The sequence below is a fragment of the Schistocerca americana genome, chromosome X (assembly GCF_021461395.2).
Source record: "Schistocerca americana isolate TAMUIC-IGC-003095 chromosome X, iqSchAmer2.1, whole genome shotgun sequence".
NCBI lineage: Eukaryota > Metazoa > Arthropoda > Insecta > Orthoptera > Acrididae > Schistocerca > Schistocerca americana.
Genome location: NC_060130.1, coordinates 947,809,517 through 947,833,397, shown reverse-complemented (window position 1 = coordinate 947,833,397; position 23,881 = coordinate 947,809,517). Strand labels below are relative to the sequence as shown.

The 23,881-nt window shown below is 37.3% G+C and overlaps 1 protein-coding gene across 5 annotated transcripts in view; it reads right to left on the bottom strand.

Annotated features, from left to right (window-relative positions):
• LOC124556652 (glycogen debranching enzyme) overlaps positions 1-23,881 on the bottom strand; it is a 204,751-nt gene that overhangs the window by 126,010 nt on the left and 54,860 nt on the right. For all 5 annotated transcript variants that reach the window (XM_047130620.1, XM_047130622.1, XM_047130618.1 and 2 more), the window contains exons 2-4: positions 11,383-11,539; positions 6,775-7,000; positions 1,352-1,553 (exon numbers count right to left, since the gene is read on the bottom strand). In XM_047130620.1, coding sequence (XP_046986576.1) covers positions 1,352-1,553; positions 6,775-7,000; positions 11,383-11,527 — 573 coding nt within the window. In that variant the 5' untranslated portion in view covers positions 11,528-11,539. The remainder of the gene's footprint in view (positions 1-1,351; positions 1,554-6,774; positions 7,001-11,382; positions 11,540-23,881) is intronic.

Genomic DNA, 23,881 nt, shown 5'->3' with positions numbered 1-23,881 from the left:
CACTCTCTTTATGTAACATTTTTCTAGCATGGGTATTAAACCATGGGGGTCTTTCCCATCCCTTAAGACCTTGCTCAGAACATACTTGCCTAAGGCATACTGAATGATGCTTTTGAATTTTTTCATTTATGCTCCACATCTTCGTCCTCAGTGCTAAATATTTGTTTTTTACTTCTAACATATCCTTAATTTGTATCCTATCACTCTTGCAAAGCAAAAAGTTTTTCCTACCTTTCAAAACATTCCTTATAATACCCATAGTCATAGTTGCTATTACAGGTTTACAATCACTGATTTGATAAGTTCACATCTGTTTGTTAGGAAGTCCAAGACATTTCTGTCTTGAGTTGGTTCTCTAATTATCTGCTCAAAGTAACTTTCCAACAAGACATTCAGAATAATGTTGCACAAAGCCCTGTCTGTGGCACCAGTTTTGATAGCATGACTCTCTCAATCTATACCTGGCAAGTTGAAGTCACCCCCTATTACACAGGCATGATCAGGAAAATTATTAACAATATTCTGAAACTTCTCTCTGAAGCACTCTACCACTACAGCTCCTGGCCCAGGTGGTCTATAAAAGTATTTAATTACCATTTTCGACTGCCCTTTGATGCTTAACTTCACCCAGATTAATTCATATTCGGCATCCATGATAACCTCACCAAATATTATCAAATTCTTTATTGCAATAAATGTGGGTACTGGCTACTTGGAGACCATTTGCAGCAATCATGGACTTCATGTTCCCAAAAAATGATGGAATTTTAATGGATGACAATGCACAATATCACCAGGCCACAATTGTTCCCGATTGCTTTGAAGAACATTCCAGACAGTCAAGCAAATGATTTGGCCATCCAGATCACCCAACATGGATCCCATTGAACATTTATGGGACATAATTAAGAGCTCATTTTGTGCTCAAAATCCTGTGCTGGCAACACTTTTGCAATTATGGTTGGCTATAGAGGTACAATGGCTCAATAGTTCTGAGCAGACTTCCAATGACATATTGGGTCCACGCCAAATCGAGCTGCTGCACCATGCTGGGCAAAAGGACTCCCAACACGATATTTGGAGGTATCCCATGGCTTTTGTCACCTCAGTGTAAGTGCCAAAGTGTCAGTGTTAATAAGGAATTGTGCCAGCTCTTCCACTTTCAGCAGCAGACTCATAATGACTTAGTAACTTCATTTGTGATCTATACTTCCACAATCCAGCACAATGAATTTTTATACAATTTCTTGTGTAATATATTTTATAAATAAATGAAACCTATACCATTTAAGCTCTGTTTATGGTAATTACTTCCCGAAAGTGTTACAAAGCTGAGAGATTTTTCCTTTACCTGTACTGGTGTAAAATGGATCATATTGTAGCCACTTTCCCTTGCAACTTGAAGTTTCTTCTCCCATGTGTGAAAGGGTCCTAAGCATTTAGCTAGAACTGTTTGGCATTGAATACAATCTTGTGGTAAAACTTCATCACAGCCATAAGTCAGGACTGGATCAACTGTGAAAAATCCTGACCCTTGAGGCCCTGGAACATCACTACAAAATAAAGGGAAAATTAGTCAGGGATACAGATTCTATATATAGTAACTAACATAAGTTTGGTAAAATGTTTAAAAGTTACCAGTTGTAACAGGTTCCAACACCAAGTTAGAGAATTTGGACCTGTACAAACATTTCAGATAAAAACTGCACTGCTACGTGGAATGAGTAAATAAAAAACATAGACATTGTCAAAAATCATTGAAAAAACCACATTTGCAGTTCACAAGAAAAACACAATTCACCAGAGAGCTTGCACCCCATTGGTAGAAAAATATTTTTTTTTTTAATCATGAAGATACCTGTTTCTGTAGTAGTGATAACTTAATACCAGTTGAAAAGCTTAAAAAGTATTGTAAACATGTTAAAAATATCTTATTTTGTGATAAACCTTCGAAGGTAGCCACAAAAAATGCAAATGAGTTAGCACAGCCAATACTACTCTGCCAACACTCAAATACAGAGCTTTTGATTTAGCTCTTCAACAGACTTCCTAGCAAATGATTCAATAGCTATACATAGTAATTGTAAGTGAATTACACTACAGTACTGTAGGAGAACATCTCACCTGTTAATGTTTTACATTTATGAATTAGAATACACTGCTACTCACCACACAGGGGTGATGAGCAGCAGATGCATATTTAAAAGAAGTGTGTTGGATATTATCAAGCTATCACACAAACTCCTTCGGCAGATCTATAAGAACACACACAGCTCACACACACAGCCATTGTTGTCCCTCAGCAATGCGTTGGGCTAAATGTGTACACTGTAGTTATTCCATCCAGGACATTCCATTATTTAACATTTTACATATGCTACACATGAAAACCACAAAGCCTGCACAAATCTTCATCCCACAACCAATAACAAAGTGTTGTTTTAAACATAAACTTATAGATACTATTCTGTGTAATATTATTTTACCTTTCTCTGCAGTTGTGTAGTATAAGTCAATTATTGTAAGTTTACACTATACTAACAACCAAATTGTAACTAGTCTCTCTTCCAAGAGTTATCAAGAAAATTCTATCAGGTGTATAGGCAAATATTTAATATTTTGTTTTTGTAATATGTAATGTGTAGACAGTATAAGCCCAAAATATATCTTATCGTGTTTCACATGATGTCCAGTGTCAAGGGAAAACATCAATTTGTTTCACAATAAAAAAAAACTTTTTTTAATGCTATCTTATGTGAACAGTTGACAGTGCTCAGAAACAAGTCTAATACAATACCTAGTTTCTCAATTTGCATTAACATAGCCAAAATGTGAAGAATGACCAGTACTATAGCAACATCTGGGTAGTACAGTAGTATGGTATTAGCAGGCAGACAGCACGGAAGAACTAGCACATGAGGAATGGAAAGCAGAGTTAGGATGATGTAGCAAATAAATGTTCTGTAAAGAATCTTGACTCTGAGAACTGTACCAGGTTTATTAGTACTGTGGATACCTGGCCCGGTATCAGTCAGTCAATAGCATCAATAAACTTGCAAATGGGATGGTTCCTTTTAAAGAGCATGGCTGATTTTCTTCCCAATCCCGTAATCTGAGCTTCTGTGCTGTCTCTTAAGACCTTACTGCCAGTGAGACATTAAACTATAATCTTCCTTCCTGTCAACAAAACCAAAAGACTGGTAACATCTGTTACCTGTATCACTGCCCAACTTGCCTTGTCTCACGAGCTAGACTGTACTATCCTATCTGTCTGCTACCACGTGCTGCAGTGCTACTGTCATTGCAGGAGTGCAGGTAATTCTTCGTACTTCTTTATCTCAGTTAACACATATTGAAAAACCTGTTGCCAAATTAAACTGATTTTGGACTGCTCTATTGAATGCACACAGAAAATTCCATAAAGAGAAATATTTGTTTGTAAGATGAAACAAACCAGCATTTACATTCACTGCTGGGCATTAGGTGAAACACATGATACAACCAAAATGAAACTGGAAAATTACAAATACCTGCCAAAACATGAGAGAAAATGACATGACAATTATTACGTAGGCACTCAGTGTGTATATGCAATCTACCTACAGCAAGTTCCAAGCTTTTCTAACATGGGCATTTGGAGATGGTAAATGTGGTGTCACCACCAGACACCACACTTGCTAGGTGGTAGCCTTTAAATCGGCCGCGGTCCATTAGTATACGTCGAACCCGCGTGTCGCCACTATCAGTGATTGCAGACCGAGCGCCACCATGCAGCAGGTCTAGTCTAAAGAGACTCCCTAGCAATCGCCCCAGTTGTACAGCTGACTTTGCTAGCGATGGTTCACTGTCTACATATGCTCTCATTTGCAGAGATGACAGTTTAGCGTAGCCTTCAGCTACGTCATTTGCTACGACCTAGCAAGGAGCCATATTCAGTTACTATAATTGCTTCAAGAATGTATTCTGAACAGATAACATTGTGAATCATGTACCGTCAAGAGCGAAGTTCATCATTAATGGATTAAAGTTAAGTATCAAACTAATTACGTCCACTTTCTGAATTCTTATTCCTTGTCATGTTCCAGACCTCACATCAGTATAGTTCTTCCCTCCTCACACCAGCCTGCGTGAGCTAGAACGCTTGCATTTTGGCCTCCACTCATAACACAGTGTTGGCTCTTCTGCTAACACAAAAGTAAATACTGTACTAGATTCGTCATAGGATTTCTGCCCTAGATGCCATAGGACTACTGGCTCATAGTCTGCCGTGATGATTCAGTTATAATCACTATAGTGGCAGGCTTAGAAGTCTTGCCATTCTATAGGTGAAGGGAAGATGCTAATATGAAAGTGACTTTCCATCAGTGGTCATTTCCTTTCCAAGATCTGCAATATTTGTGCAGCTTTCAGCTACTATGGCTTGTAAGTTTGCCTTAAGCATCTATTTCTGACTCACAGTTGTTCAATGTATTTCTATTATTCCCAATCAAATCCTCCTCTGGAAATAAGTGGTTAATCATTCAACCCCTCCTGCATACAATTTTTGTAAATGGACTACTAACTGATTTTAGCCTAGAAGCAGAACCATGATGCTTTTGATTCATATCATCTTTTCTTCCACAATCATTTTCTCTGCTTCTTCCATCCATACTAGCAGTTGTTGAAAATTGTATTTTTTTGACATAAGATCACCTAAACTGAAAGGGACTCCCATTTGAGGCTATCATTTCCATTTAGATGCCATGTTAAAAATAGGATTTCTCCACCATACAGTGTGTTAAAATAGTTGTAAATTTGCTCTGTCGACTTACCTTGCAGCTTACAGAACTTTATATCATTAAGTGTCTCAGTTAAACCCATTTTAATACCATTATTTAGCGAAAATGGATGCTGCAGGTGATGAAACTAAACTAGTAAGGAATGAATGCCATGAAACAAAGGCCCCACTTGAATGAAATTTCATTCACACATTATGCAAGTTCAACACTGTATGTATCATAATCGTAGATCATACATCTACAAACAGACTGTCTTAGACAACAACTGTGTCCGGCACACAGTTTTAATCTGCCAGGGAGTTTCATATCAGTGCACACTCTGCTGCAGAGTGAAAATCTCATTCTAACAACTTAAGTAACTTTAACAGCTTCCTCTTGCAACAGTTCAGTCCAGACATCACACATTGAGACAATCATAATGGTGATGGATGTACGTACATCTTGGAAGTAGCACATAACACTGTCTCTCACTTGTAATTGTTCAAATATTTTGTTGGTAATGGCAACCTGACTGGATGCCTATCCATCAAATGCCACACATGCTCACTGGAGGACAGGTCTGATGATCATGGCAGCTAAGGGAATTGACAAACATCTGGGGTAATATGAGAAATGTGTGTGTGTGTGTGTGTGTGTGTGTGTGTGTGTGTGTGTGTGTGGAATTTACCCTTCTGGAAGCTCAGCATAGGTTGGAGGTACCCTACACTATTCAGTGCTCCCTCAACGCCACAGTTCTAAGGGTATTGTAGGCTATGACACAATAGACCACAGTGCCCAGAAATGATACTATATCTCACTGCTTGATAGACTCTGCCGGATGTAGCTCATCTCATGAACACCATACTTGCATATAACTGTCACTGTTGCTGATCTATAATTCAGTCTTATGACTAAAGAAAACTAGTTGTATCTTCTGTAGCTAGGCTTCACAGTCATGACCAAGTGTGGCAAACAGCAATATTGCTTGTTGGCTAACTTCTTGAAAACTGTTCCTGATTGTTATAAATAAAAGCCTGGGTGCAACATTTGCTGCAGTCATTGTGTAAACAGCAATGGCTGTTCACTTGATGAGGTAGACTAGACATGAGTCTGTATGCCACTGCCATCTAAAATAGGGATAACTAGCATTTGTTCTCTCATTGGATCATAAGCACTTGCACTGATACTTGGCTGATGCCTCATGTACAGCATGTTGGACAATCCCCTGAAAAAACTATTCAAGCCTTCTGTATGGGCACAATATGAACTCGTTGAAATTAAGTTAATTGTACAAACTGTACTCCTTCAAGCTTTCCTAGTGTGTCTGCAATGTTTACTGGCCCGGTTCTTAAAAGGAAAGAAGATTATGATTCAGAGTTCTCAGAGTTCTGTCAATGATGTGGTCATTAGAAATTCAGCACATGTTTTGATTAGACAGGGATGGAGCAGGAAACTGGAACTGTCCTTTTCAAGGGAACTATTTTGGGATGTTCCAGTAGTGATTAAGAGAAACAATGGAAAACCTACGTCTGATGATGATTTTAACCTTCTTCTTCTGAAGGGGAGTCCAGTCTTTTGATCACATCATTATCTCATTCAATCATGATGCTTTGAATGACTAACCATTCTATCAGTGAGTCAAATACAATTGTAGCAATCTCAGTGTTTTCATACTCAGCAGATGATTTATACTCCATCCATAGCAGTATGCTTTGAAACATTGCCATTATTATCCTTTCTCAGTATTTCAAGTTAATAAGATATTTCTATTTTACATCTTTACAGGTATTCATTTTCCAGTTTCAATAAAGTAATAACATTAATAATAACATATATATGTAGTTCTACCCACCTTCAGCAAATGAGGATGCTAGTGTGTTACACAGTTTTTATGTACAGGAAACCAGAACTTCAGAGAACACTGATATTACACACTTACTTTGAACAAGAAGAAATACAAAGCAGATATTGATTTTAATATTTAAAAAGTAATAAGCTTGTTCTTTGTGATCAGTACCTTCCTTCATAAATGAAGTAATAATGGAATGAGCCAGCTCTTCTGATGCACACTTCAGCATATGATGATGTATCATCACCTGATGGTGTTCCTGAATCACACTGCCAGTGAAGTGGCCTATACTGATTCCTGTCAAACTCTTCCTCAATTGAGTCAGGATGATTACAGTAAATAACAACATGACGTCCAAACAGAGTAGGGCCAAGACGAAACTGCAGTCTCCAGCCTGGAAGAAAAATAAAGAAAACAAAAGCCTTATGAGAGCCACACAAATAATTTCAATATTAGAGAGAGATAAAGAGAGAGACACAATGAAATATGTGTTTGAGATAACACATTTCATGTAAAATAAGTTTTTCTATACACTGAAGTGTGATAAACTGCTTTTACAAACAAGGCAGTAGGATCATTGTCATGACATCTACTGTTCAAGAATGCTGAAGAATCTAAGGACATAGTGGTACTACCCATATTGTCACAAGAAAGATGAAATAGTTTATGAAAATATGAGGTTTTCTGAAACTACAACAAAAGTAATCAATAGGCACTTGATTATTATCTGAAATTAGGAAAAAAGTATTAAGATGGCAGGAGGTTTCAGTTGTTAGCAAGAAATTTCCTGCTACTGGGCATGGACAAAATTCGATTCTTTCTGTAATCATTTGCACTGATAAACCTATCAGTCTAAGTAACTTTCTAATAATATTTATATAAATAAGAAATGATTGCTTGTGATGCATCGAAACAGTAGTAACTGGAACAAGGCTGATGCAAATTCAAGTTTAATAGCACAGTCGATTTTCTTTGATGCAGAACTGAAATTATTTCACCATGACAGTTATATAAAACAGAAAACAATGCAGGTGCTAAAAGGAAATAAAAGGTTTTCCTCATACCAAGAGAGCTACAATGTGCTGGAATTAGTTTAGAAGCAAGTAGATTAGCAGCCAAGACTGAAATTCCAGAGCAGTAGTAATAATGTAAGGTTGGTAATTGAGAAGTGAGAGATCAACGTGAAAGAAACAAAGTGCAAATGGAAACAAAAAAATAATTAAATATAGAAAATATATAAGATGTTATAATGACACAGAGCCAAAACAGCAGTATAGTCAAACAAAATTTGTCCTACATATTGCAGATCAGTGCTTTTCCTTGCCTTGGTGTGCATGATATTAGGTTCTTCATTCACCTTTTCTTTGCTCTCTGCCTCTATCTAACAAACTATTCTCACTAGATCTGCATCACTCAGCTGCCCAAAAGGCATTTTATAGACCTTACTACTCAACAACTAATTGATGTTTTTATCATCATTTTCAGAAACTGCAATTTGTATTTTAAATTAAAATATTTGTTCTGTTATATGAGGATACTTCAAGTCTTCAATTTTTATTTTTTCCAAAATCAACAAACTATACACAGACAATCAGCAAGCCATGTATTCCACACATGAAGCTTGCTGTATATTTTATTAATTATTTATTTACTTGAATACCCCTTTTGGAGGATATAATAAATCAAATTTGGTTTTCCTTCTTTGTGCTTGATTTTCATTGCTTCCAAACATCCTTAATCCTTTGAATATGTTGTTCCTTTTTTTCATAGGGCCACTTCCTTCCTTTTGCTGCAAAACCTCTTTCTTTCCTGATATCCTACCTTAAATGTTGCTTCTCTATAAAGTACTCTGTTATCTATTACGCCCATTCTAATTCCAGTGTTTTTCATATCTTTGTCGACTTCAGTGAAACATGTGGGTTTGGATTTATAGATGTTTAGTAAGTTCAGGATCTACTTGATTAGTCTGTTACCATCCACTCAGTATACGTGTCCATAAAACTGCAGTCATATTTTCTTCATTAGATCTGTTAGCTTTTCCAGTTTTAAACAGAGCTCTCTGTTTGATCTTAATTTGTATTCAACATTAATACTACTTCTAGGTCCCAGTATTTTCCTTACAATTCTTCTTTCAATGTTTTCCAGTTTTCCAAGACTCCCAAAGCTTGTAAGTTTAAGTGTGTTTGCTGCATTAGTGTTTCTGCCCTTATCATAGTTTGATAGTTTTGTACAGGACAAAAAATTTTTGTTATATACATTTTCTGTCAAATGGAATGCACTTTTATACTTAAATTTCTGCATCTTCTATGGCTATGTTTTCTTTCATATTGCTTGTCATCCATTCCCTTAGGTATTTAAAACCATTTGTTTTAGATATTATATTGTTTTGAATTCTAAGATTTGGGGAGGCATCATTGATATATGTCATAAAGTGTGGTTTTTCTAATGCTATTTTCAGTCCTGTTTTGTCTGCTTGTTTCTGTAGTTCTGTGATTTGTTCTTTGGTGCTATCCAGTGATGCAATAATTAATGTCCTGTCATCTGCAAAAGCTAGATGATGTATGGTGATTTTATTTGGGTTTCTTCCTACTCCAAAACCCTTAATATTGATGGATTACCTTCACTCTCTCACTACCTTCTCTAATCCCCAGCTCAAAAGCAAAAGTGATAAAACACCTCTGTATCTTGGTCCCGATTTTCTTTCAAAAGGATCTGACAGTTCCCCCATAAATTTTAGTTTCAATGTTGTGTTTGTTAAAATTCCTAAATTATTTCTGTTGTTTTATTATTGAATCTGAATTTATTTATAATACTGATTAGTGTATTTCTGATCCTTTTTAAAATCTGAAAAAGTTATCACAAATTTCAGGTTTCTGATTTTCTTCATTTCTATTATATTCTTGATATTTAGTGTTTTCTCTGCAAAAACCTTTCCCTTTCTAAATCTTCCTTGATATTCTGCTAGTTGTGGGTTGAATATTCCTTCAGCTCTCTTTAAAAGTGTGATAGACAAGATGTTATGTCACTGGCAAGAGGGATATCCCTCTATCGTATTGTTGGGATCAGTTTCCTTTCCTTTTCTATGTAGGGGCTGTATTAATGCCAATGTCTGTTCTGATGGTAAGTGGTTTGTTGTCCAAAATTCATTAATGATTTCTGTCAGTTACAAAATAGCATTGTAACTACTGTGTTTCCACAATTTGGCAACTACATTGTCTTCTCCCAATAATATGTTAATTTTGAGTTATTTTATAATTTTTCTGATTTCCCCTATTGTTGGTGACTGAGTCTGGGTGTGTTCGAATTGTTATCAAAATGAAATTCTTCTTTTGGTGGATCACAGTTGTGTAGTTCTTTGAAATAGTCTGCAAGTATCCTGCAGTTCTCAGTAATATTACACCCAGTCTTCTGTGTTTTTGGATCTATAAACCGTAAACTTGGTGATGTGTACTTCTCTAAGCTATTTTGAATGTTTTGGGTTGTTTTGCTTAAAATGTGACCCAACTGACAACAGTTGAGTTTTTATATGGTGAACTTTGATCTTTTTGAGTCTGTCAGGTGCATGTTTTCTCACCTCTACAAAATTTTCCCTGTTCTTATCATTGTTATTTGCTTTCTAGGTATTCCAAGCTTATTTTCTCTTTCTGATTAACACATCACAATAATCATTCCACCACGAATGTTTCCATTTCTTTTTAAGAGGGTAGTTTCTTCTGTTGTCTGAATAATGTCTTTTTGAAGTTGTTCCTAACATTTAGGTATTATTTTCCCCAAATGCATTTTGTAGTTTTTCTCTCTAGATACATTCTGTAACCAAACTTTTTGGGTTAGTATTCATTCTTTTTTCTAAGTATTGGTCTAACCTTGAATTTAATGACAGATAGGCAGGGCTCTGAATTTTTCTGCATATCTTATAACACTGGAGTAACTCCTCCACTACAATCATGAAATAATCCAAGTAGTAATTTCTCCTTCTGCGATCTTTTCTCAAATCCATGAATTTGTCTCCTTGGCCCATCTTCTACAACTACAAATATATAAAGAGCCATGGACAGAAAAATCAGGATTATGCTATGCAATATGATTGTCGTATCCAGTCAGCCCAAGAGTTGCAGTACTTTGTGAGGGTACACAATAAATTTAAGAACAAAATTTATGACAAAGACTTTTTGATATTTTCCATACTCCTTGGTTCAGCTCCCGTGATACTACACAGTATGAAGCAGTCTCTTTACAACTGCACTCAAAGGTAAGGCAAGTCACTGTTCACACAATGCTTAACAGGAGAATTATGATGAGTGAATAACATATAATGTGATTGGAGATGATTTTGTACTTCATGTTATTTTGACTATTAATTCCTATTTTCAGGTTTTATATGAAACAAAAATTTTCTCTGATAGTGTTGAGCAATTATTATTATTATTATTATTATTATTATTATTAATTATAAATGCCATTTCTTGTGTCAGGCACAATGATTTCTCAGACACATAAGAAAACAGCCCCACATTGCAATGCTTGTTTCATCTATCTACTTCTGAAAAGTATTGTCATATAAGTTGGTACTCCACTTGCAAAAGATCTGGGTTTACAGCACACTTACTATCAACACAGTAAATACCTACACACATTACTTCTAATGATCCTGTAAAGGTATTTTGAGAAGACCAGACACAAAATGTAAGCTTTTAATTACGAAGCACTAAGCTATATAACGTCTTTAGAAATTAATTCTTATTTCACAGAAACATTTAAAATTTGATCATTACTCACCTTTCTGCAGACGATATAATGTGGAATCCTGATGTTCCCCATCATTAAGTGTGAGCACTCGAATTTGATCTGGATTATATTCTGGGTTTTTATTAATAAATCCCAGGATGGAACCTATATTGGTTTCACTCTGCTTGTGAGGCATCTTTTCAAATGTCTGGAATTCGAAAATAAAATTGCTATAAATACACACTGTGTGTCTAATAATATTGATAAAACTTGGTTATACAAATCTAATGACATTTACTTTACTCTGATTTCTACAGTGTTTTTTTTATGAAAATCATTATCTAATGCTATATAGGAGTATGTTGTAGAATTATGTTACAGTATACTGAATCCAAGCAAACAGTGTGGAATTAGAGACCTGCATTACAAGCAAATGCTCCTAAAAATCATTAAAAGTAGAATAAGAAGGCAATATCATTGGTAAAATATGTAAACCTGCAGTTTCCATAGGGCTTTTGTTTATCATGATCAGAATTCTAGAGAGAGAGAGAGAGAGAGAGAGAGAGAGAGAGAGAAAGAGAGAGAGAGAGACAGTGTTATATGTTAAGTGCAACTACTGAGTAATATGAGCATTGATTTAAGATTCCCCAAAAGCAGCTACAACAGCATTTAAACATATTTAACATAAAACCAAATAAAAACATACATTGCACTTTATGGCACAGAAATCAATAATGAAAACTAGTACTCCCATCCAAAATGTTATGCAGTACTGCAAAAAAACTTACTGTAGACAATTAGTAGATTAAGGTCAGCATTTACTTCCAACATAACCATATGCTTCCCATACTGTTATTGGATGATGTAACATTCCTGGCTGTTCTAAATGTGATAATGAGACAGCCAGTTAACTTACTGGTAGAATATCACAGGATGAAATCCTTTTGTTGTCATGAATGTAATGTATCGTTGGTTCCTTCACAACTAATAATCACAACCTTATGCATATGTGTTACAAAAAGGGTAGAGTGTGAACACTATGTGATCACCACCCAGCAACGCTATGATAATGTGCTAATCCCAAATGCATATAATTATTTTACTTCAGTAAAATGTTCATTATTGTGTAGCATTGGATCTGCAACCACATTTTATGTAGAGTGTAATACAGAAATAAAACTGTTGACTCTGGATTCTATATCCAGTCATCAAATTAATAAATGCACACTCATAGAATTTGAATGCACAGTCGTAGAACTTGTCTGATAATGAAAACAGACAATAAGATATTATTATCAGACAAGAATATTGCACCAAAATGTATTCTGAAATACCTATGATGTGCAACTTCTTTCCGTTTTCCCTGGAATACATATGCAGTATAAGTTTGTTTGATGCATCTAAATAAGTTGCAATAACTTTACTGTTACTTATATGAATAAAAAATTAAGTAAAAAATTATAATTATACAATAAAAAAGGCTCAACAGTGATTTCCCTCTCAAACCCTAAGACCTGATATGTAATATGTCTCACCTACATATCAAAACATAGCATGATTTCAGTTCAAAAAATTAAGGACAGAGTGTAACATCCATACAGCTTACAAAACAGAAAAGATACTGCAACAGCATTCAGCTAATAGAAATAATGGTAAATTGCTTAACTTTCGGATAAAGTGCTTCTTCAGAATAGAAAATATATATAACAAGAAAGGAGAAACAGCACTGGATTAAAGGGTGGATGAAAAGCCACCAAGCAATATTCAGTGATGGAAAACACATGCTGGAATATAATGTGTGTATGAAGATGGATCATTCTCACCAACTACACACTGAGCAGTTCAGAGGTACATGCCTGAACATCAATTCCTTCCTGAAAAATGAATTTGTATGAAAGCTATTCAATTTACTGTCCTTTCCATCAGGCTCGTACAATGCTAGTACATCACATATTTTGTTGTTTTTCAATTCGTTTCTGAAAAATGAATTTGTATGAAAGCTATTCGATTTACTGTGCTTTCCAACAGGCTTGTACAATGCTAGTAACTCACATATTTGGTTAGTAGTGATATATTCTCTGGGGCGTACAATGATTTTATTTTTATTTGATTTATGTGATTGTGTGTCTATTGCAATTCAAGTTGCAAAGGTTTAGCTCTGTATACAATGGAGGATGTGACTATGTAAGCATCATGACACACAATTAGCCACGACCAAGTTTAACCAAGAGGAACTGTTGTCACAATCAAGAGACAATTGTTTTTGTTTCCATACACAGTCAATGAGGATGAGAATGTGAGGAAGGTATGCTGCAGTGTACATGCAGATCCCATAAACAAATATATTAATACTATACAAAAGAGAGAACATGATAAAGAGCCAGAAAATCAAAACTCAAACAATTACAAAAGAACTCAGCTTGCCCTTTTCTCACATGATACCCTCTGAATCATAGATAAAGGGAAACAAGAGGATTCCATATTCCTAGATTTCTGAAAAGCATTTGACATGGTGCCACACTGCAGCTGTTCACAAAGATACGAACATATGCAATAGTTTCTCAGATGTGTGAATAGCATGAAGACTTCTTAAGTACAGAACCCAGTACATTGTCCTCGATGACAAGTGTTGATCAGAGACAAGAGTATCATCAGGAGGACCACTGTTATTTTCTGTATACATACATGATCAGGCGGACAGGGTGGGCAGCAGTCTGCAGCTGTTTGCTGATGATGCTGTAGTGCACAGGAAGGTGTCATCATTGAGTGACTGTAGGAGAATACAAGATGACTTAGACAAAATTTCTAGTTGCTTTGATGAATTACAGCTAGCTACATATGTAGAAAAATGCAATTTAATGCAGATGAGTAGAAAAGGAAATTCATAATGTTCTAATACAGCTTTAGTAGTGAGCTGCTTGACACAGTCACATTGTTTAAATATCTGGCTGCAATGCTGAAAAGCAATATTAAATGGAATGAGCATGTGAGGATTGTGGTAGGGAAGGTGGTCAGCTTTGGTTTAATAGGAGAATTTTGGGAAAAAGTTGTTTGTCTGTAAAGGAGACCACACATAGGATGCTTGTGTGACCCATTCTCAAATATTGCTTGAGAGTTTGGGATCCACATCAGGTCATATCAAAGAAGGCATTGAATCAATTCAGAGATGTGCTGCCAGATTTGTTACTGGTAGGTTCAAACAATACACAAATATTATGGAGATGATTCTGGAACTTAAAATAGGAATTCCTACCACAATCCTCACACACTCATTCCATTTCATACTGCTTTGCAACATTGCACAGAGATATTTAAACAATGTGACTGTGTCAAGCAGCTCACTACTGAAGCTGTATTTGAGCATTATGAGTGTGGTTTCCTACTCATCTGCATTAACTTACATTTTTCTACATTTAGAGCTACCTGTCATTCATCAGTCCAACTAGAAATTTTGTCTAAGTCATCTTGTATTCTCCTACAGTCACTCAATGATGACATCTTCCTGTACACCACAGCATCAGCAGCAAACAGCTGCAGATTGCTTTCCACCCTGTCTGCCTGATCATTTATGTACACTCCTGGAAATGGAAAAAAGAACACATTGACACCGGTGTGTCAGACCCACCATACTTGCCCCGGACACTGCGAGAGGGCTGTACAAGCAATGATCACACGCACGGCACAGCGGACACACCAGGAACCGCGGTGTTGGCCGTCGAATGGCGCTAGCTGCGCAGCATTTGTGCACCGCCGCCGTCAGTGTCAGCCAGTTTGCCGTGGCATACGGAGCTCCATCGCAGTCTTTAACACTGGTAGCATGCCGCGACAGCGTGGACGTGAACCGTATGTGCAGTTGACGGACTTTGAGCGAGGGCGTATAGTGGGCATGCGGGAGGCCGGGTGGACGTACCGCCGAATTGCTCAACACGTGGGGCGTGAGGTCTCCACAGTACATCGATGTTGTCGCCAGTGGTCGGCGGAAGGTGCACGTGCCCGTCGACCTGGGACCGGACCGCAGCGACGCACGGATGCACCCCAAGACCGTAGGATCCTACGCAGTGCCGTAGGGGACCGCACCGCCACTTCCCAGCAAATTAGGGACACTGTTGCTCCTGGGGTATCGGCGAGGACCATTCGCAACCGTCTCCATGAAGCTGGGCTACGGTCCCGCACACCGTTAGGCCGTCTTCCGCTCACGCCCCAACATCGTGCAGCCCGCCTCCAGTGGTGTCGCGACAGGCGTGAATGGAGGGACGAATGGAGACGTGTCGTCTTCAGCGATGAGAGTCGCTTCTGCCTTGGTGCCAATGATGGTCGTATGCGTGTTTGGCGCCGTGCAGGTGAGCGCCACAATCAGGACTGCATACGACCGAGGCACACAGGGCCAACACCCGGCATCATGGTGTGGGGAGCGATCTCCTACACTGGCCATACACCACTGGTGATCGTCGAGGGGACACTGAATAGTGCACGGTACATCCAAACCGTCATCGAACCCATCGTTCTACCATTCCTAGACCGGCAAGGGAACTTGCTGTTCCAACAGGACAATGCACGTCCGCATGTATTCCGTGCCACCCAACGTGCTCTAGAAGGTGTAAGTCAACTACCCTGGCCAGCAAGATCTCCGGATCTGTCCCCCATTGAGCATGTTTGGGACTGGATGAAGCGTCGTCTCACGCGGTCTGCACATCCAGCACGAACGCTGGTCCAACTGAGGCGCCAGGTGGAAATGGCATGGCAAGCCGTTCCACAGGACTACATCCAGCATCTCTACGATCGTCTCCATGGGAGAATAGCAGCCTGCATTGCTGCGAAAGGTGGATATACACTGTACTAGTGCCGACATTGTGCATGCTCTGTTGCCTGTGTCTATGTGCCTGTGGTTCTGTCAGTGTGATCATGTGATGTATCTGACCCCAGGAATGTGTCAATAAAGTTTCCCCTTCCTGGGACAATGAATTCACGGTGTTCTTATTTCAATTTCCAGGAGTGTATATAGAAAATAACAGTGGTCCTATCATACATCCCTGAGGACTCCTGGTGATACTCTTGCCCCTGATGAACACTTGTCATTGAGGAGAATGTACTGGGTTCTATTACTTAAGAAGTCTTCATGCTACTCACATAGCTGGGAAACTATTCCATATGCTCATACCTTTGTTATCAGCTTCAGTGAGGCACCATGTCAAATGCTCTTCAGAAATCTAGGAGTATAGAATCTGCTTGTTTCCCTTTTCAAGGAACACTATTGAGAAAATTTAGAGAACTGGAATTTGAAACTGATTGCAGAACAATGGATATCAACTGCGTTTTTTTAAATAGGAACCCACATTTTTATTACATATTCGTGTAGTACGTAAAGAAATAGGAATGTTTTAGCTGGACCACTTTTTTCGCTTTGTGATGGATGGCGCTGTAATAGTCATAAACATATAAGTACGTGGTATCACGTAACATTCTGCCAGTGTGGACGGTATTTGCTTTGTGATACATATCCCGTGTTAAAATCGACCGTTCACCAATTGCGGAGAAGGTCAATATCATGTTGATGTATGGCTATTGTGATCAAAATGCCCAATGGGCGTGTGCTATGTATGCTGGTCGATATCCTGGACATCATCATCCAAGTGTCCAGACTGTTCGCTGGATAGTAACGTTATTTAAGGAAACAGGAAGTGTGCAGCCACATGTGAAATGTCAATCACGACCTGCAACAAATGATGATGCCCAAGTAGCTGTTTTAGCTGCTGACACGGCTAATCCGCACATCAATAGCAGACAAATTGTGCGAGAATTGGGAATCTCAAAAACGTCAAGTGTTGAGAATGCTACATCAAAATCGAATGCAGCCGTACCATATTTCTATGCACCAGGAATTGCATGGCGACAACTTTCTACATTGTGTACAGTTCTGCCACTGGGCACAAAAGAAATTATGGGACGATGACAGATTTTTTGCACGCGTTCTATTTAGCAACGAATCGTCATTCACCAACAGCGGTAACGTAAACCAGCATAACATGCACTATTGGGCAACAGAAAATCCATGATGGCTGCGATAAGTGGAACATCAGCGACCTTGGTGGGTTAATGTATGGTGCGGCATTATGGAAGGAAGGATAATTGGCCCCCATTTTATCAATGGCAATCTAAATGGTGCAATGTATGCTGATTTCCTACGTAATGTTCTACAGATGTTACTACAAGATGTTTCACTGCATGACAGAATGGCGATATACTTCCAACATGATGGATGTCCGGCACATAGCTCGCGTGCGGTTGAAGTGGTATTGAATAGCATATTTCATGACAGGTGGATTGGTCATCGAAACACCATACCATGGCCCATGCATTCACCGGATCTGACGTCCCTGGATTTATTTCTGTGGGGAAAGTTGAAGGATATTTACTATCGTGATCCACCGACAATGCCTGACAACATGCGTCAGTGCATTGTCAATGCATGTGAGAACATTACAGAAGGCAAACTACTCACTGTTGAGAGGAATGTCGTTACACGTATTGCCAAATGCACTGAGATTGACTGACATCATTTTGAGCATTAATGTGGTATTTACAGGAAATCACACTGTAACAGCATGCGTTCTCAGAAATGATAAGTTCACAAAGGTACATGTATCACATTGGAACAACCGAAATAAAATGTTCAAATGTACCTACATTCTGTATTTTAATTTAAAAAACCTACCTGTTACCAACTGTTCGTCTAAAATTGTGAGCCATATGTCTGTGACTATCACAGCGCCGTCTATCACAAAGCGAAAAAAGTAGTCCAACTAAAACATTCATATTTCTTTATGTACTACACTAATAAGAAATTAAAAAATGGGGGTTCCTATTTTTAAAAAAAAATGCAGTTGATATCCATTTGACCTATGGCAGTGCCATCTAGTGGGCCAACCATAGCTTCATCTGGTTTCCCCCTTCAAGCTGGACAAGTTTCGTTCTTTGTAGTTTTTTCATTTTACGCTTATTTTGTGAGATATTTGGCCTGGTCACGATCAATGGACCACCCTGTATATACATGGAAAGTAAAAACACTGTACCTAATGGGAAAACTGATGTCATTGCTACCAACTACACTTCCACATTTTCCAATAAATTCAGTTTTTTCATTCTCCTTTAATTGTTCAAAAACATATAAAATTTATGTATAAATAGTTTTTCTCCAATCAAGACAAAGCAGTTCAGATATTTCATACTTGATCAAATACTTACTGAGTTATGTAATTTCATGATTTTACAACTATGATCTCTGTCAGTAAAATTAATTATCATCACATACAAGGGTCAGATAAAAATGTGGAAACACTGTGAGGACTGTATGCTTGAACATAAATGCAGATGCTAGCCAAGTTTGCAGGATGTGCCGTTGTATTTGACAATGAAAAGCACTTGTGCAATTTCCTCACTGCATTACAAGTGTCAAGCATGTGCTGAGTGATCATGACACACAGTCACTGAAGAGGATTATGACAAAAAGTAAGAGAACAACAGCTGCCAAAAGTCACTCATGAACCCTGTCAGCACCAAAACAGTGCAGAAGCAGCTTCATAAACAAAGAATTTCTGGGCAAACTGGAAATCCAAAATCACTCCTCAGCGATGCAAATGCCCATAACAGGAAAACATGGCACTGAAGCCATAAAATCCTAGATGATGGAAGAAGTTCATTTGGTTGGATGAGTCTTGTTTCACTCTATTTCCAACTTCTGATTGAGTTTACATTCCAAAATTGAAACATGGTGAGGGGTCTAGTGTTGGTTGGACAGCCATATCACACTATTCTGTAGGCCTCATGGTTGCTCTGCAATAGTGACAATGATTATGTGACCGTTTTGACTGATCAGGTACAATGTTTGTTCCCCAATGGTGATGCTGTGTTTCAAGTGGACACAGCTTGTATCATCTAGGTCTGGTTTTGTGAGCATGAGGATGAATTGTCACATCTGCCTTGGCCACCACAGTCACCAGATCTAAATACTGTTGAGCCTTTGTGGTATACTTTGGAGAGAAGGGTGCATGATCACCTTCCACCTACATCATCATTAGCTGAACTTCCCACTATTTTGAAGAAAGAATGGTATAAAATTTCCTTGAAAACCATGCAGAATCTGGCTTTATCCATTCTAAGATGACTGGTAGCTGTTTTGAATGCCAGCATTTTTCCTACATCATATTACGAATTGGTACGTGATGTTTTTTTTCATATTTTTGTTCACTGTCTGCATATATTTCAGGAAAAGTTTCTAAAACAATTTGGGAAATAATTAATTTGGTTCCATTTCTTAAGTAAACCTGAGGCTGCATGGTATTTCTGTTAAGTAAGCCAGTACAGTATACAGTTAGGTGGTGGTTTAGTTTAAATTCTGAAAACAACATTAAATGTAGTATAGATTTAATTGCAAAGAAAAGTATTTTTCCTCTTTTATGAGAGAAGGCATCAGGCCTATCCAGAATATACTATCCATTTTTACTCAGTGTAAGTAGTAGTATTAGAAGTAATCCTACTCCTGTGCAGAGTTCCACCATAGCTCAATTTCTATTCAACTGTGCTACTAAGAAAGTTTTGCAGTTGCTCATTTAGCTACAGTAGACATTCAGTTTGAGTACTTCAGTTGAAATCCTCAACAGATCTGAAGTAGAAGTGCTAATGGGGTATTTCTTGTAAAGGAAACTCACAGTAGCTGACATTCAACATGAACATTGTGGCATTTATGGAAGGAATGTGATGAGGGAATGTGCCTTGCATTAGTGATGACATATGCTAAAAAATGCACAGAAACATCCACGATGTCAAACAATAGAACTCTTTAGATAAACAAAGAAAGTTGCTGATAAATTACTTCAAAACTAAGATAAAGCAAAATGACTGTTTCCACCAGCTTTTTCAACAATTTACAGAATGAATTCATCGGTGACTACAGATGGCTGGCCATTTCATTCATCATTACAAATGAGTGTCATTTCATTTTACCTCTGCAGGTAAATAGCACAATGACTATGAGCTGTCATAAGGTATTTGCCAACAAATCATAATACTATGCACACTTCACATTTGGTGTGAGTTTCAACTGTGGCACTCCTTCAGAATGACTGCCGTAGATAATAAAAACAATCTCATTGGCACAGCAATATGAGTAATGAGCTAGTTCGGCACACCTTAAGATAGAAAATGTGTCATTTTCCTTTATCTTGTTGTACCATAAAATGGAGATAACTTTCTGGATACAACTTGTATTTTTTCAGGTCTCGTTGAATTTCATTATTTTCATATTTTTTTCTGAATATTTGTTTTAAATTATAATAACTATACAGCCTAATTCTGAGAAAACATTGTAACTAAGTGTCTCACAAGTAAACTGCTTCTTCTTGTGTAGTTAAATACTTGTTGCCAATATTATAGTTAATAAACTCATGACAGCAAAAGGAAATTGTTCATATCAAACAATATTTCATCCCATCAGATTAGCCAGTAATATTTTCATATTCAGTGACTACACCAGGTATAAAAAAATTAATGAAAAATTGATATGGTTGTGGAATAAGCACAGGGAGAAACTAATGATTTAAAAAATTACACATGACAGGAAAAGAAGAACACTGAGGCAAGACTACTGTGTCAGAGGCACAGGCAAGAAGCCTATATGTTGAGCCTGCAGTTATGTGCATAGAAGTAGGTTCATGGCACATAATTCGTACTTTCGTCAATTTCTGTTTCGGCAAAAGAAATTAAGATTTTTTAAATGGAAGTTTCATGAGACATGAAAATTTTATCCTTTGTAGTTAATTCCATGGTCCATACATCATCTGAATGATTCTTTTGTTAAATTGATGTGGGATGAGTCACTTTACAGAATATGTTTACAAGATTGCTGTTAAAATTAAAGAACATATTATTGTTTTAGCCCTACTCATGGAACTACAGTAGGTTACCTGTCTTTAAGTAAATATTTTTCCATGGAATAAAGGAGCTGTCCATCATAAATACTTCTATGTTAGATTTAAAACTTGATTTGCTACCTGTCAGAAATTTTCTGCTATTGGGCAAATGATCAAAAATTTTTGTTGCTGCATACTGAACTCTCTTCAGAGTCACTGACAGCTTTAATGATGGTTAAAAAAAGGCCTTTTTTCATCTAGTGTTCTAGGTATCGACATCACGCTTCTTCTCTAATTGTCATGGATTACTTATGACAATTTTAATTAGTGAATATATGCTTTGTGATGGTAGGGTTAAAATGACTAACTCCTTGAAGAGGTGCCTACATGATAACCATGGGTGACCACCAAATTTTATTCTTACTATTCAATTTTGTGCAATCAATTCTTTCTTTTGCTAAGTGATGTGTTAGCCCAGAAAGTTATTCCATATGACCTTATCAGTGGAAACCTTCAAAATATGTCAGCAGGTTGACTCATTTGTTTCCAAGACTAGTAATTACGCAAAAAACAAAAGTGGCTGAAGTTAACTGTTTGAGTAGCTCAATAATATGCTGCCAGTTCAAGTTTTCATCAGCATGTACACCTAAAAATCTGGTGCATTCCACCCTATTTGCTGACTCTTGTTCATGTGCTACACCAATTGCATCAATTGTTGGTATAGCTATTTGTTGTACAGAACTGAATACAATCTGTTTTGTCAAAATTAAGGGAGTCTATTTTCAGAGAACAAATAAATAATTTTTTGAAAAACATCATTAAAAATCTCTTCTGCTGTCTTCTCTCTAACGGGATTGATTATAATACTGAAATCATCTGCAAAACATACTAATTTTACTTGTTGAACATCAAGTGGAAGGTCATTCACATATACCGGGTTTCCCAGTAGGAATAGTCAGTATTTAGATTTATGACAGGAATGCTCATTTGAATAAAGAAAAATCATATGAACATATGCACTATTCTGAATGGTTTCCAAGGTGGAAAACATTTAATGTACATTTTACCAAATGCATGAAAGATTGTTATTTATGGGGTAGGATGAAGTCTGAGGTGTACAAACAAAGTGTGAAACGTGACATGAACAGCTTGGTCACATCGTGGACACTGCTGCCCTCATCTGGGAACATGCAGAGCTACTCAGACAGGCAACACAACATGTGTTCCCAAATGCACTGAAGTTGACAGTGGGATATTTAAACATTTATTGTGAACTGTACAACAGCTGTAACATGACAAGCATGATAATGCTTAGAGATGACTACTACAAATACATATTTTTCAACTGACACTTTATAAAATGCATGTTGTAATGTTTACTAACTGTTGTAAATATTTACATGTGTAAACTTGACGATCTATTGAACAATACAGAAAACAAATAACAATATACATCAAATGTGTTCTACCTCGGAAACCATTCTGAATAGGAATTATGTTCACATGAGTTTTTTTGCTTCAAATGATTGTTCCTGTCATATCCTTGAATATTGACCATTCCTGGTGGGACACCCTGTATAAGGACTAGGAGTGGACAGGAAATTGAACCTTGTGGGACAACCTGCCTCCTCCTACAAGTAGAAAAAGCATACAGATTTGTAAACTCAGTTACAGCACTATTATAAGTATGGCCATTCCACTTAAGAATTGAGCAATGAAAGAATGAAACCAATTGAAATTCAGAGAGATCCAGTGTGATGATACCCGTCTGTTACAGAAATTAGTGTAAGAAGTAAATTGAAATAAGTAAATGGTTTGACTTTAACAGCGGATATTCTTCATACCAATTGGGCATACTGACTTGGTTAATGTTGTAACACTTGGAAGTAATGTCACTTATTGTCACTGAATGAAACTGAAGCAAATTTAAAAATTCATCATGGATCAGCACACGATGGTGTGCTTGAACATCACAATTTCCTAGTAAGACGTGAACCAAGCAAGTTGAGTTCTCAGCTTAGGAAGTTAAGTCTACAAGACCACAATGCACTGTTGCACTGCTTAGAAAAAGAATGTGATGGCTTCCTTGCAAAGTTATTTTGAAGGACATCATGGTTGCATGTGATTGTAAAACTATTTATTCATAAAACACACTATTTGGTGGTGGTAGTATGTAGATGGTGCTCAACAGTGAGGTCATCAGTGCAAACGCACTATTGCAATTTTGGCCATGTAGCCCTTACCAAGGGGAGCACTGTGAACAAGAACTTGATAATGGTCAGAAGGTCAACATTGTTTTACAGTCAAAGAGGAACATAATGTTCTTTAAAATAATTTAAGTAACTGTGAACCCCAGCCGCAAAAAGTTAATTCGTTGCAAGACTTGTCACTAGGCCATAGTGTGAGTCCACTAACATTGACTGGAAACATTCCATGTAACTTTGAACATGACCATCAGAAAAGAAGGTTATAGAAAAACACTCTTGAAATTCCTTTCATGCTATCATACAGTACTGCATCTAGAAAGGTAAATATTAGTGCATCATGAATAGATGAAAAGAAGATTCTTGTCAGCCACTTTAAACAGTATTATTTATCACACACAAGAATAAGTTTTCAATGCAACAGACAAACTTCCATACTAC